The 15296-nt window shown below is 41.8% G+C and overlaps 2 protein-coding genes across 2 annotated transcripts; both read left to right on the top strand.

Moving 5' to 3' along the window:
* Window positions 1–2549: 2549 nt before the first annotated feature.
* Window positions 2550–4148, top strand: npffl (neuropeptide FF-amide peptide precursor like). Its single transcript, XM_026240822.1, has 3 exons — window positions 2550–2789; window positions 2991–3112; window positions 3796–4148. The coding sequence occupies exons 1-3, from the start codon at window positions 2655–2657 to the stop codon at window positions 3914–3916; spliced, it is 378 nt and encodes a 125-aa protein (XP_026096607.1). The 5' UTR covers window positions 2550–2654; the 3' UTR covers window positions 3917–4148.
* A 1640-nt stretch (window positions 4149–5788) lies between these two features.
* On the top strand, window positions 5789–11212 carry alas1 (aminolevulinate, delta-, synthase 1). The gene is made up of 11 exons (XM_026240821.1): window positions 5789–5954; window positions 7278–7492; window positions 7568–7729; window positions 8324–8449; window positions 8542–8764; window positions 8846–9030; window positions 9311–9490; window positions 9581–9745; window positions 10286–10554; window positions 10677–10839; window positions 10929–11212. Exons 2-11 carry the CDS (start codon window positions 7297–7299, stop codon window positions 11087–11089), a joined length of 1830 nt encoding a protein of 609 aa, XP_026096606.1. The 5' UTR covers window positions 5789–5954; window positions 7278–7296; the 3' UTR covers window positions 11090–11212.
* The last annotated feature ends 4084 nt before the right edge of the window (window positions 11213–15296 follow it).

The following is a 15296-nucleotide window of genomic DNA, read 5'->3' on the forward strand; positions in this document are numbered from 1 at the left end:
CCCTGAGGCACCCCAAGACTGAACATTCAGATCATCAGCTCATTAGTACCAAGAACTGAAATTGGTGCGTCAGAGAAAGGAGACATGCAAAATGTGCAGTGTTGGGGTGCCTCAAGGATCAGTGCTGGGAACCACTGATTTGTTACATATATGAGTGTCTTTACATACAAGCATCTAAACTCTAGAGGAAGTGCACTTCATAAGACAACAATTTTTTATTACTTCTTCTTCTCCAAGTCCATCTGTTTGTCTCTTGGGTGTCAGTTTAATTTCAGTTCCGATCTGCCTTAAGCAGGCGAGTATGCAGATTTGAATAAGATTTCAATACACAGATGATGAACCTCCAGTCTGTCTGAGTTCGAGTTAAACATGCCTAATGAAATTTTGTGTGTTACCCATATTTGTTTACGACACCGATCTTAAACACAAAATGAAAGACCACTTATAAGGGATATAATCATGTGCCATTAAAAGTTCATGCAAGACTGTTGCGTAAGGCAGAGCTCACATTGGAAAAAGTGAGGGCCGACAAGACTAAGTCAAATCATATGAAAACTTGAATTGTTTGATGTGAAAAAGATAAGTGGTCAAATGCACAAAGAAAAGAAGAGGCTGAAGAGGATGGATGTATGGCCTAAAGAAAGCTGTGAGGTTACAAAACAGATTCAGGCATACTGGACTTACAAAGAAGAAATGAGCTTCACAAGCACTTCTTTTTAAATGGCCAAAGCTCAATGTTCCAAGCAAATTGAGACATGAAATGATGTTCTGTATTTGCCAAACTGAAGAATTTGTTTCTCAATGTCCAAAGCAGTACAAGAGAGCCAAGGATATCACATCCAATACCAGGAACAACTTGGTCAAAATTCGGCAGAGATCTGTTCCATTTCAATGGTTCAGATTACTGTGTGTTGAGTATTACTCCAAATTCCCAGAAATCAGCCCACTGTCTGACACAACTGCTCAGAGTGTAATTGTGAAGTCCATGTTCACGAGGCATGGTCCACAGTGCACCAGCACAGAGTTCAGTGACTTTACAAAATTGTGTGTCGTCCAGGCCAGGACACACAGCTGGACGAGCAGCCCAAACCATAAAAAACCTGTTAAAGAAAGCTCAGAGTGGCAAATGTGACCCTTCCATTGCTTTACTGGAATACCGAAAACACCATTGGACGATGTTAGGATCCATACACATTTTTACCAATACATTTCCATGACTTCTGAGACAATGTTCATGACCTCATGTTTCATCATTTTACAATAAGAATTCAAATCTATTCAGATTTTTCAAAGCGTATGTTAACTAAACTAAACACAGGGTACACATAAGTGATGGGACTATATATAGCCTTTATGTCTCTTTGAGATCAGCTGTAGAGATTTCGCAGTCATTAAAGGTTCAGCAGCTAAGTGATCATTTCTGGTGAGCTATTAAGAGTCCAGTCTAGTGTAAAGCTTCATCAGTCTTCACTAAATCTGTTCTAAAACACAAGTGCTCTCCTGAGAGACACCGATTGCAGCTGCTTCAGAGACTAACCTGTTCCTGCTCGCTGGAAGAAGCTTGCATCCGAAGAGTCTCTCGCTTACAGCACATTATACTCGCACTGAAAAACATCTGAAATCTTAGAAATAAACTGAAATAGTATTTTCTGGTAAAACTTTATTTTAACGACCAATTCTCATTATTAACCACAATAATCAAGATTTTAAGTTAAAGTTAATCAAAGTTGTCCTAAGGCAAGAACACATTTTGGTTTTAGGAAAACTTTGATGAAAGGTTTTGATCCACTTCAAATGTTGATTACAGTAGTTGTTAATTAGCATGCATATTTGTACTTATTGAGCAGATATTAATGCTTTATTCTGCATGATCATATTCTAGATAGATACCTTAATCCACCCCATAACTAAACTTAACCACCACCTTATTAACTATTAATAAACAGCACATTTGGAGTTTACTGTCATAGTTAATAGTGAGAACTGGTCCCCAAACTAAAGTGTGACCCTATTTTCTGGTAAAACACTCCAATAATCCCAATTGACAATAAAAAAAGAATTGTTTTATTCACAAATGTATCTTGCAAGTGAGGTCTTATTAAGACAAACCTCAAACACTCATCAGCTCTTCAGTCTGTAATCCGATTTGTAGTCATGGTGGTTAATGGAAGTCTTGTGTAGATTCATCCCTGATGACATGAGCAGCACTTTAATGACAGATCCCAGTGTGTGTGTGTGTGTGTGTGTGTGTGAGGCTTCAGCTAGTTAGCAAACACTGTAACAACCTCGTCATTAGGGCAAAAGGATATTTCTTCCATTGATGAGCATTCAAGAGTTGCTGTTTATTCTAGCATTGCTGTGAACTCCTGGGGATGAATGAGAAGGTTAACAGATGAAGTCTCCAGGACTTCAGTCACTAGTCTTCTGGTGATTCTGACCATGTCATCAGAGGAGAGCTCTTAATGAGGATGAATGAGCGTGTGGATCTCCTCTGGGATCCATCATACAGACCATCACCAATCCCAGCATCACAGATAAACCCTCTTGTGTCTCTGGGGTCAAACGCTCTCTGTATTTAAGGCCAGTCTCCAGATCTGCTCCCACACACACCACTAAACCAGTGCAGGTCCAGTAGCTGTAGTGGTACTGTAGTGATGGAAGCGGGTGTGTGGTTCATGCTGCTGGGCGTGCTGCTGGTCATGACTGATATGGGTCAGTCCATCCCCAAAGACGGCGTGCTGGAGTCACGTGAGGACACAGACAGAGACAACATGCTGGAGACTCCAGGGGTGAGACGCACACTCTTCTGTGTTTGATGATATAATATGTGCATGGCAGCAGGTAGATGCCTTTGGCTGTGAAATTTCTCCTATATTTAAAGAAAGCTTCCTTATTAACTCGTGGCATATCAGAGCAGAGAGTTTAAAGTCAAAGAGCAGGTTGAGTGCTGGTGAAGGAGGGAGATGCTGACTGTCACTGATGTGTAACAGGCCACTGAGGAGCAGATGGATCATCTTCTGGAGGAGCGTCTTCTGGTGGAAATGTTGCGCTCTTTACTCCACGGCTCTCAGAGATACGAACGCAACCCTTCAGTGCTGCACCATCCACAGCGGTGAGCACAGTTTAAAGAAACATCTTTTTTTATTGATTATTTCTAAGATTCAGTACAATTAAGCACACTTATTTTTTACAAGGACATAATAAGCATGACATATTAACCGCATCTTTAAAGTTACCATCTTATTCAATACTGTCGACAAGGTACAAAACGTCATACATCTGTAAATAAACTTGTAGTGTAGATTTAGCTGCTGTTTTCAGTCCTTCCACTGAAAACCTATATCTGTGAGTTTTGATTGCACACAGAGGAAGGGTCTCAAGAGGACCATGTGTTGGGATCATGACCGGTAGAGATGTGTGTAGCAGCGGCGTGAAACATCTCAGTAATGTTAGAAGAGGAAGGGGCCCAATACCGAACCCTGAGGTACCCCAGTGGTTAGTTTATGTGGCGTAGACACTGCTCACCTCAAACACACTCCACTGAAAGTCCTTCTGTAGAGGTGACAAAGTGCAGCTGGAGGGATGTTTGTGTCACTCTCAGTAGAAAAGAAGATCTGGTGATTTACTGTGTCACAGACAGTGTATAACTGGATCCCCTATTCGGCAGTACCATAACATTTACACCGTTCTTAACATTTCATGGAAGATTGTGGGTTGTCTGTAAGATATTCTCTACCTTAAAGATGACAGAAATATCCACAGGATTTACTTTGGCGTTATTCTTTTGCTCTCCAGGTTTGGTCGGGGGACTCGGAGCGGCTTGTCCACAGAGGAACGGATACAGTCTCGCGACTGGGAGACTGTTCCTGGACAGATATGGAGCATGGCTGTGCCACAAAGATTCGGCAAAAAATAACACCACCCAGAGTGAGGTCTTTAAAGTTTTGTAATTAGTAGATTTGAAACATCTATAAGAATCTCATTCTCCCAACCAGTCAAAGACAATCAGTCACTCTTCTGCGCATTTCATCAAACCCTGTGATAGTAATTATAACACACCAAAACAATAATATTTAAATGTATTTAATACACTTCGTAAGTTGTGAATGAGTGAATGGAAATAGACACATGAGGGCAAATTGTGATTATTCATCCACTGTAAATCATATGTGTTGTGAATTGTATTTTCTGTCTATGAATAAATGATAAACTTCTTGTTCAGAGACATTTCTGGTTGTTCTTATTCTTGAATTTTTAGCTTTCTTTTTAGAAATGTCTACGGCAATTACATTTCCAGTTATTGAACATCAGTGGAACCTGTTGGTTGATTTTAAAGTTCAGAGTAAACATTAAAATGTCTAAATCAGAAACCTGATTATATAATCTTTCAAGAACTACACCTCAATAAGTCTTAAAATTTGTTTGATAGACAAGAAATTAGTGTAAATATGATCTACTTTAATAATAATAATTATATATATATATATATATATATATATATATATATATATATATATATATATTTCTTTTTTTATTCCTGGACAAGCCGCTCCAATGCTATTACAAGCACTTTGTTAACATGTATATAATTAGGATTTTGTTGTGAATAAATCAAATAAGTTAGCAACATTTTGCCAGTTAAAAAAAGATTTGCTACTTGATATTTACACGTGTCAATGTAGAGAGCATGCCAGATGAGCTCAGGCTATTTTATTTTTATTATATCTAACAAAGTTACAGATCTACAGGCTCATTATAGTCTAATAATAATGCATGATACAGACATGCATACATTTAACCTTATGCACATATACTGTCTAAATAAAAAGGAAAAAGTAAATAAAAAAGAGCATTGTTCAAATCAATAACCCAATGAAGTTTTTCTTTGTTCTGATGTACAATTATTATTTTATTCATTATTATTTTATTCATTACTTTTTTTCTTTTTTTTCCCCTTTGTCCTCTACAGGTTCTTGTAGCACTTATTTTTTAACCACAATAATAATGGTGATGTCTGCCTGAGTAAAGATTAAGATACAAAAATAGTTGTAACAGCGAGTCTAAGTTACTCAAATGATCATTTTTAGCCCACAGATATGGTTTAACAGGTCTTGTTACATTAATTCTCTCTTTCAGTAGCAGTATTTTTGCATTAAATGTAATATTTCTTGATCAAATAACACCAATCTCGCTTCCTTTCAGACTCTGTATATATGAGGTGAGTTTAAGATATCATCACATAAATCAAATCTCTCTGTGGTTTTCTCTGAAGATGGATCTGTGCACTGCTTCATGTCATGCTTCTCCTTCACCGCCAGGTGGCGCGATCAAACACCGTTTACACTGATCGAGTGACCGCAGGGGGGCGCTATTCACGGCGTGTCCTTAAATCAATCAAGGCTTATGTTTATTTGTTTAATTATTTTCTAATTAAAAAATGAACATTTCTCTTTACTGACCTTTATATCATTATATCATATTTATTTTTGTTTAGGAACAATAGGAATCACGTGTTGCTTCTATTATATACTTTATAATACATAACCAACTATATTTTATGCTAACTATTCCTGTAAAAGAGTGCAACGCCAGACTTCCTTGAGTCTCTGCTATTGTCTGACTTCCTCAATGGACAGTTTCCTTAATAACAAAAACATATCTTACGAGATTAGAAGAAATAATGAGTTCACTATCACAATCAGAATGTTTTTATAAAGAAGGTTTCCAGGAAGGAAATGGGCGTGTCTGCGCTGCTGACGCACAGTGACGCACGGTCTCGCGATATTTGGTGGCGCTGGGTCTTGATATAATCCCGGCGCGTCTGTGTGTCCTCTCGTTCGTCCTCAGTGCAGGATAACGATACTCTCGCATACGACAGCTACAGATACAGGCCACAGACCGCGAATACCGCTTACCGACACCGTGAGAAAACAAGCATCTCAGACAAACGTGAGGTGAGTAACGTTAGCTTGTTCTCGAAGAATCGGCTCGGAGCGTTCGGTGAAGGACGCGTCTCGCGCTCGCGTCTCCACGCCATACTAGTGTGATTACTGTAACGTCAAGAGTCTTCACCTCAGGGGTAGATTATCTTTAAATCTAGATCTTCTTACACGATATATCTAACAACTTAAGCGAATGGTCACTGGCGAGCTAGAAAATGTCCATTTAATGAGTAGATTCCATTGCCTTTCGAAAATTAAAATTGGTTTAATTACTAAAAATTATATATATATATATATATATATATATATATATATATATATATATATATATATATATATATATATATATAAGCGTTAATTGAATGGACTGGAATCATTACAAATTAATTACCATTTGTAAAACCAGAGTTTTACTACAAATGTCATGGTTGAACTATGGCTAGAGTTGCAAAACCGATGGTATCTGTAGTAAAACTGGTTTTACAAATGGTACTCAATACGCCAGAAGACCTGTAACTAGGTTTACTACAGTAAAACCATGGTTGATTGTGGTAAGAGTGGTTCGAGTCCGAGCTCGTTTGTCGTGAAGCGGTCAATATAAAGGTGTGACAGGAGTCATGACGTCACTCCCACCTGAAGCTGCCGGTTCACCTGTGAGCACCCTTCACTCGTCATGCACTGCTGTGTGAAAGGGTTAATGGTGTTTGGAGAGCATACTGAGCTCAGTGTAGTGATTCCTGTAAGACTGAGTCATGTGTCTGGTTTATCCCTGAACCATTGTCCCTGAGCCCGCTGACCTTCAGAGCTGTCCCTGAAAGAGAAAAGAGGCACTTCCAAAACACTCTGGCACCAGCGATGGAAACATACTTCATGTGTTTAAAACAGTGTTTCCAACTCCAGTCCTGGAAGTGTCTAAAATTACTGTATCCATGTATACAAAACAAGTCATTAGTCATAAGATTTTTGGCTTAAGGTAAATTTAAAGAATATTCTATACAAGTTTATTTACCAAAAAAAAAAAAAAAGAGGTGTTGTGTAAGTTACTCTGAAAAAGTAATGAATTAGTAGTTGCTACGTAATCACATCTTCAGCACTTTTACTGTATTACTGTACAAATTACTCTTTCCAAAAATGATTTAATTCCTTATTACTACTAGTTATTTTCTAAATCCTGGTCCTGATTCCTGTCCAAACTGTTGCCTAGAATATCACTATATGCTCAACATTAAGATCTGTACTCATGGAAATGACCGAAGCAGTCAAACCTGTTCATTAGGAGGGGTGCTAATACTTTTGTCTGTTTGAATGACGCTCCGCTGTGTAATTTCTCTCCAGACTCTCTGGACGATCAGTGATGGACGCCATCATCCGCTGCCCGTTCCTGTCCCGTGTCCCTCAGGGCTTCCTGCAGCAGGCCAGGAAGTCCTTGGTGGCGTACGCTGTGAAGTGTCCCGTGATGATGGACCTTGCGTCGAGGCCAGTGGTGCGCTCGCTGTGCTCCTCGTCCTCCAGCTTCCAGAAGAGTGAGAGCACTCCTCCGGCCGGCGAGGGTCAGTCTCCGCTGCCTTGAGCTTGACTTCAGTGTGTTAGTGTGCCTGGCTGAAGAATGTTCTTCTGCTCTTTAGAAGCCAAAGATGTGTCCGGAGGTCACCCGGTGCTGCCCGCGGGGCAAGCGTCTGCCTCCCGATGCCCGTTCCTGGCGGCCGAGATGGGGAGCAGCGGCGTGGTGCGGCAGGCCAGCATGGCGCTTCAGGAGGACGTCTCTGAAGTTCGCACCCTGAGCAAAGGTTTGTGTTTCAGGAAGTGTTTCAGTGTTTGGCTCCGCTGTGCTTTACTGGATGTTAGGAGGTGCGTTTACAAAACATACGGTCAGAGGACTTTTGACCAGAAAGATGATATGCCTGCACCATTTGGAGAAAAACAGCTATTAGCAATTTTAAAAAAAAATCACTATAACATAAAAAAACAAAAACATTTGATTATTTGAGGAAAAAAATATTATTTTATTATTATTATTATTTCTAAAAATATAAAAAACGAACTAAAAACAGAATACAAAAAGAGTATTTAAAATAATTATAAATAATTACTATGAATATTTTTATTATTAATAAATATACTTAAAAGGAATTTCTAATTAAAAACAGAAAAGTAAAAAAAAAATGCTAAAGAAAAAAATGACTATTATTTGTATATAAAAAAAAAAAGATTAAGAAAAATAATATTTATATTGTTGTTATTATTACTAAAATATAAAAAATACTAATTAAAAATAGAAAATAAAAAATGAGGTTTTATGGAGAAAAAAAAACTGTTGCTATTATTCTATAAATTTATAGATAGATTAAAATATTCCATGTTGTTTCCATACTTTGCAATAGACGTCTCTCCGTCTGAGCTGAATCCTCTGGTGAAGGACACCAAGCTCGGAGGAGCCCTGATGAAGAAGCTGATGAAGCAGCGCCCCGCTCGCGTCTCTCATCTGCTGCAGGAGAACATGCCCAAAAGTATGTGTGTCCGGTCACAGTGAAGAAACCCCTGCAGTGACAAACCACTTCCTGTTTTGAAATGCAGTTCCACATTGACTCTTCTCTTTCAGCCGTGTCCAACTTCCGCTATGACGAGTTCTTCGAGAAGAAGATCGAGGAGAAGAAAGAGGACCACACGTACCGCGTGTTTAAGACGGTGAACCGCAGGGCGACGGCGTTCCCGATGGCGGACGATTACACCGAGTCCCTGTCCTTCAAGAGAGACGTCTCCGTGTGGTGCAGCAACGACTACCTGGGCATGAGCCGTCACCCGCGGGTGCTGCAGACCATCATGTGAGTTTGGGAGGATGCCTCATCAAATAGACCGAACACAGACTTTTTAAATCGTTGGCTGAAATGAATGTGTTCTGACAGGGACACGTTAGAGAAGCACGGTTCAGGAGCCGGAGGAACTCGGAATATATCCGGGACGAGTAAGTTTCACGTGGACCTGGAGCACGAGCTGGCGGATCTGCACGGGAAGGACGCGGCCCTGCTCTTCACCTCGTGTTTCGTGGCCAATGACTCCACGCTCTTCACGCTGGCCAAGATGATGCCTGGTGATTATCCGTCTCATGTCTGACACGCACATTAGGCCCAAATCAAGGCGTACAACAAACTAACTTTACTGTGTAATGCACGACTTCTGCATTTATGCATTCAATAATCAGACAAATAATCCAAAGCATTAGGTGAGGAAAAAACCTCACAATGGGATTGATTGTGATTCTGTACAGTGTAGATCTGAAAAGAGGCTTTATCTCCGCCTGTGCTGCTCTGTGTTTGTGAGATCGGGTCGCTCAGGTTTCTGAGAGCAGCTCTTCTCTGGTTTCTCCTCAGGTTGCCAGATCTATTCAGATGCGGGTAATCACGCCTCCATGATCCAGGGCATCAGGAACAGCGGCGCCAAGAAGTTTATCTTCCGTCACAACGACGCCAAGCACCTGCGCCAGCTGCTGGAGACGTCTGACCCCTCGGCTCCCAAGATCGTGGCGTTTGAGACGGTGCACTCGATGGACGGTCAGTCACAGACTCTCTCTCTGTGCTCGCTGTGAGGAGAGGTCAGCGTGTGTGTGTGTGCTCACGCAGACTGTGTGTGTGTGTCGTCAGGTGCTGTGTGTCCGCTGGAGGAGATGTGTGACGTGGCTCACGAGTTCGGTGCCATCACGTTTGTGGACGAGGTGCACGCGGTGGGGCTGTACGGCCCCCGAGGAGGCGGCATCGGAGACCGGGACGGGGTCATGCACAAGATGGACATCATCTCCGGCACTCTGGGTGAGTCTCAGAGACCGTGTGCGTGTGTGTGTGTGTGTGTGTGTGTGTGTGTGTGTGTGTGCTCAACTCACACCAAACCAGCCAAACCAGTTCCTCCTCTCACTCCACTGATAAAATCATGATCTCTCTTCTTTTTCTTTTGTTTTAATTCAGGCTAGCTGTGCTTGTTTGTTAAGCTCCGCTGTTTAGCCAAAATTAGTTTTGTTTATATAATACAGCTTTAAAAAGATAACACAATCTTACATATTTTAGATTTGAAACACTTACACGGTGTATTAATCTTGTCTAGTATGTATTTTGATATCTAGCTCAAGGTTAGCTCGAACCCTGATCAAACACAACTAGCAGTGATTTTCTCCTCATCCTGCAGACATCGATTAGCAAACTCGGCTGTGTTTGATTAGGGTTAGAGCTGAACTCTGAACTGGTCTTTGTGATTTGTTATTCATGAAACAGTGTTTTAGTTTGTGATCACGGTGTGTATCTGCGTCTGACCTCTCTCCTCTCCTCTGGTGTGTGTTTGTGTGTGTGTGTGCGCAGGGAAAGCGTTCGGCTGTGTGGGGGGCTACATCGCCAGCACTCATGCCCTGGTGGACACGGTGCGCTCGTACGCCGCAGGCTTCATCTTCACCACGTCTCTGCCGCCCATGCTGCTGTCCGGCGCGCGCCAGTCCGTCCAGATCCTGAAGAGCGAGGAGGGCCGCGCGCTCCGCCGAAAACACCAGCGTAACGTGAAGCTGCTGCGGCAGAAGCTGATGGACTCGGGTCTCCCGGTGGTGCACTGCCCCAGCCACATCATCCCCGTCAGGGTGCGCTCAACCACAGACTCACTCACACACTTTGAACCGTGCGTTGTGAGCTAAACTCTGAGTAGAGCACTGGTCGTCTGACGCGTGTGTGTGTGTGTGTGTGTGTGTGTGTGTGTGCTCAGGTGGCGGATGCAGAGAAGAACACGCAGGTGTGTGACATCATGATGAGCCGCTACAACATCTACGTGCAGGCCATTAACTACCCCACGGTGGCTCGAGGAGAGGAGCTTCTGCGCATCGCTCCCACGCCTCACCACACGCCGCAGATGATGAGCTACTTCACCGGTGAGTGACATCACAGCGCTTCAGCCATCACTACAGAAGTGTGTGTGTTGAGCTGTGTCTGAGTGTTGTGTGTGTGTGTGTGTGTGCAGAGAAGCTGACGGAGGCGTGGACCGAGGCCGGGCTGGAGCTGAAGCCGCACTCCTCCGCCGAGTGTAACTTCTGCCGCCAGCCGCTGCACTTCCAGCTGATGAGCGAGAGAGAGAAGTCCTTCTTCAGCGGCCTGAGCCAGCCCATATCGGCCTGCGGCTGACAGCACACGCCCACACAACACCCCTCTGCATCTGTCTGCTGTCTGAAGTGTTTTCTATTTAAGATGTTTGAGTGATGTTGTGTTCGATCAGTCAATCATTAATAAACTGATGTCTCACACACACACCGGCTCTGTTTATTGTGTTGTCTGTGCTGGGGATTGTGATGATGCTGACCTGTTTCTCAGAAGAGTGAGTGACCTCTGTGTGTAACAGGGACACTGACCTGGATCTGCAGCGGTCAGGTAACAAGCGGCTCGTGTGTTAAACAGGTCAGCATCTGACCCACATCAGAGAAGCTCAGGGACCCTGTGCTGTCCGAGAGAGAGGAGCTGATGTCTCCGTTAATTATTTCTTCTTAATATCACTCCGATGTCAGCTGATGTCACTTCCTACTCTGGGAAGGGTGTCACATGGTACAGTTTTCTGAGAAATTGAGTGTGGGAAGCTATTAAACAAAATTACTCTGAGTCTAGGGCTGGGCAAAATAACTTCCTCGTTTCCTCAAATACTGTCTGGAGCTTAACAAGCTCAAATACTGCATTAAAATGTTGCTACCAAATATTTTTAATAAGTAATTTAGTCCATGAAATAGAATATGCAAAGTGCTCTTGTAAGAGAGATGCTTGTTTGAATCCCCATCTCCACTGAAGATGCATCGTGTGTGTGTGTGTGTGTGTGATTATGTGTCTATCAGATGCAGCTGTGGTGTGTGTGTGTGTGTGTGTCCTGACAGACATGACGAGAGCAGACGCTTCTGACAGAACTCAGTGTCTCATTCAAACCTGTCCGAGACAATCATTCTGGTTTCTTTGCTCAACAAATAAGTAGCACACACTGCCATTCAAGTAATGATGCTGAAAATACAGCTGTGCATCACAGAAATAAATTACACTGTAACAGATATTAAAACAGAAAACAGCTGTTTTGAATTTAAATAATATTTCACAATATTAAATGTATTCCTGACTTTCTCATCAAATAAATGCTGCGATGGTGAGCATAAGAGACTTTAAAAACATAAAAAGATCTCACCAACCCCAAAGAGACATGGTATACTAGTATAATTTAAATAAGAAACCAGTTAAATTACAGTAATTAATTAGGATGCCTTACCTTCTATTTATTTTGATTTAAATTAATCATTGCCATGCAGGTACAACACAATCATTGTGTACAACACATTTTTACATTAAAATACCTGCATGCAATAACATCTGTAATTATAGTTAAACTGTTGACCCATCCCTTACACCTAAACACACCCTTAAACATTTACATTCAGTCATTTAGCTGACTCTTGGATGCAATCAAAAATGTTAATAAAAAGGCTAGAATGACGTAGCACTACAACTCAAGTACAAGTACAAGTGTTTTTTCCACCTTCATTGCTCCACATGAAGTGTGTCGTGCACATGTTTTGGACAGGTTCTCTGCCAAACACTCATTAAAGCATCATCTGATGCTGACGTCTGCTCTCAACACACACCGAATGAATCTCTCTGCCTCCCTCAGCAGCCCTCAATGAGCAGCATGACAGGAAACACTTGGCGCTCACTTCCTCCTTCATCTGCAGGTGTCACGTGATGTGCAGATCTCAGATCTCAGAGCTCAGGCTCGTTTACATCAAAGTCAGTGTGTCCTCTGATCCACTGCTGACACACACACACACCTGAGGCCGGGAACAATGTGGCTTTCATGGAGGAAACTCCCACATGCCTTCACACAGAGTTTATATCTGAACGCAGGCAGAGCTCATTAAAGCGTGTTTGACCGGGGTCCAGGCCCGTCTGGAATGTGGTCATGTGACTCAGCATCACACTCCTCGGGTCACGTAGGCGTCTCTCCAAACCACTCCAGCAGAAAGCTCAGAGGGACCTGCAGTCACGCTAACACACACGCACTGGATTTACAGACAGATTTTGTGTGTGTTTTCTGTAACATGAAAGTAATCCATCGTCACCGCGAAACTAATGTCACTATCCGTCACAACTGCATGAAATCCAGTGCAGTCAGACACGTCTACGGCTCGTTTGAGATGATTATGAAGTCAAATGTCAAGCACATGATAATCAGTCATGGAGCTGCTCTTTAGAGGCCAGAGTTGTCATGATAAAGCATCAGAAAACACAGCTAGGTCAGACTGAAAACACAGACCTGCATTGATGAAGAAATAAGCTACTCAACAGCTGCAGTTATTAGCAGATGAACTTTTATAACTGAATAAATCTCTGGTTTTATCGCATAGCTGCTGCCATGAGTTTCAGCAATAAGCCGCTCATTGTGTTCGTGATTTCAGGAATGGTCAGCTGTGTTTATAAGCACAATGTGAGCAAACATGGTAAAATCACCTCCTCGAGTCACTTGTCACTTTAAACATTTCCTTTATTCAAAGATTAAATGTGTGGGTTTTTTTAAGCTCATGAGCATGTTACAAAAGGGCAAGGCAAGGAGTCACAGGTTAATAGGGTAAATGTTTTAACTAACATTGCTGCGTTCCAGTCCACTTTTAGACAACTTCCCTAAGCACTTCCCCTTAGGGGAATCCCTGAAGCGGACGAGGGAAGTTTATGTGGACAAACCCTTGATTTTTAAAGGGGTCATATGATGCTTTTTTAAATATCATTATTTTGTGTATTTGGTGTAACAGAATATGTTGACATGCTTTAATGTTCAAAAAACACATTATTTTTCAAGTACTGTACATTATTGTAGGTCCTATATGCACCGCCTCTCTTTAACACATAGTTTTCTACAAAGCTCCTCCTTCTGACAAGCACAGTCTGCTCTGATTGGCCAACTGACCCCAGTGCATTGTGATTGGCCGAACACTGCAAGCACTCACTGGAAATGTAACACCCCTTTCCATAATCATGAGCTTCATCTTTCAAAATAAATGTAAAGACATAATAATTTCCATAGTTTTACCATCAGTTCAAGCTGAAAGAGGAACAGAGTCTCGTGACAGACACAGTGATGGAGCTCGGATGTGTTTGCAGTACACAGCTGACTACACTGCATCTACTTTCAGAAGAACAAATAAAGTGTTGTTCTTTCTCCTAAATACACACACACCTCCCTGACATGACTGCTTCAATACTAACTGCGGTTACTGAAACCACAGCTTCTTTCTTTGCGTGAACATTTGGGCCACATTACGCATATATTTCCACATAGTGATGAAGAGATGTGGGGGCGTGTTTATAAATGAGGTGTTTTAGGGAGGCGTGGCAGAGTCTTGACTTTGATAAAGAATATCTCTTTGGATTTGAGACTTTAGTCTTTGCAACTTTACAGATCTTCTTCATGCACAAAGAGCTTGTAACACTTCAAAGAGAAAGTAACAATTGAAATCGCTTCATATGACCCCTTTAAAGAGAGAGCGAGTCTGCTTTATATGCACACTTCAGGCCACTACATAGACCACGATGCAACACGATTGTGAAGTCATACTCCAAACAACTCTATTATATATAAAACATTTTTTTAAACATTTATAATAGCCGAAGCATACCTTATATACAAATAGAATGCTGCACCAAACAAATTTGTAGAAAAATGTAAACAATAAACCAACTCCATAGTGGATTTACGTGATCAAGGTTTAGGATGCTCCAGTTCAGCCCACTGCAAGGGTTCAGCCAGAAGTGGGCACTCATGCAACATAATCAATGACGTACATTGAGTGAACAAGACGGAGTGAAGGGCATAAATAAACGGATTGGAAAGCAGCCCAGGTGTCACCATACTTCCCTAGCTGACTAATTACTGTACTTCAACGTTGTAGTGGGCAGGAGAGAGAAGAGGCTTTGATCAACCTACAGCAGAATTTTCTTTACAAACACAAATAACACTGATTCAAACATAGATGAGAAAACTAACAACCCAGAAAAACACAGGTAAAAAAAACCTAGGCAACCCTAAAACAAAAATAGGACTTAATCAAAGTCCAAGGTGACTAAGGAAACAACTGGATGAAATAAACAAAAAAAGTCTTTGACTGTCACTGTAGCTTTCTCGCCTCACTCTGTGCCTCCTTGCACCGCAAACAGAAACAACTAGAAAGAGGAGGGAGGTGATGGACCTCTTGGAAGGAGTACTGCCAAGGAGTCAACAAGGCAACTTTATGGTAAGGCACGGTACCATGAACACTACCAAACATTGTTAACAAAACGTGACGTGTAAACAAAGACATATACAAGGGAAAAC

This window comes from Carassius auratus, linkage group LG36F (genome assembly GCF_003368295.1).
Source record: "Carassius auratus strain Wakin linkage group LG36F, ASM336829v1, whole genome shotgun sequence".
Classification (NCBI taxonomy): Eukaryota; Metazoa; Chordata; class Actinopteri; order Cypriniformes; family Cyprinidae; genus Carassius; species Carassius auratus.

What these genes read in the sequence shown, in the direction of transcription:
- npffl (XM_026240822.1), top strand. Translation starts at nt 2,655, where the DNA reads ATGGAAGCGGGTGTGTGGTTCATGCTGCTGGGCGTGCTGCTGGTCATG. An exon ending in ACATGCTGGAGACTCCAGGG is followed by an intron (nt 2,790 to 2,990) that starts GTGAGACGCACA and finishes GATGTGTAACAG; the next exon opens with GCCACTGAGGAGCAGATGGA. An exon ending in GTGCTGCACCATCCACAGCG is followed by an intron (nt 3,113 to 3,795) that starts GTGAGCACAGTT and finishes TTTGCTCTCCAG; the next exon opens with GTTTGGTCGGGGGACTCGGA.
- alas1 (XM_026240821.1), top strand. Translation starts at nt 7,297, where the DNA reads ATGGACGCCATCATCCGCTGCCCGTTCCTGTCCCGTGTCCCTCAGGGC. An exon ending in AGTTCGCACCCTGAGCAAAG is followed by an intron (nt 7,730 to 8,323) that starts GTTTGTGTTTCA and finishes ACTTTGCAATAG; the next exon opens with ACGTCTCTCCGTCTGAGCTG. An exon ending in GCTGGCCAAGATGATGCCTG is followed by an intron (nt 9,031 to 9,310) that starts GTGATTATCCGT and finishes GTTTCTCCTCAG; the next exon opens with GTTGCCAGATCTATTCAGAT.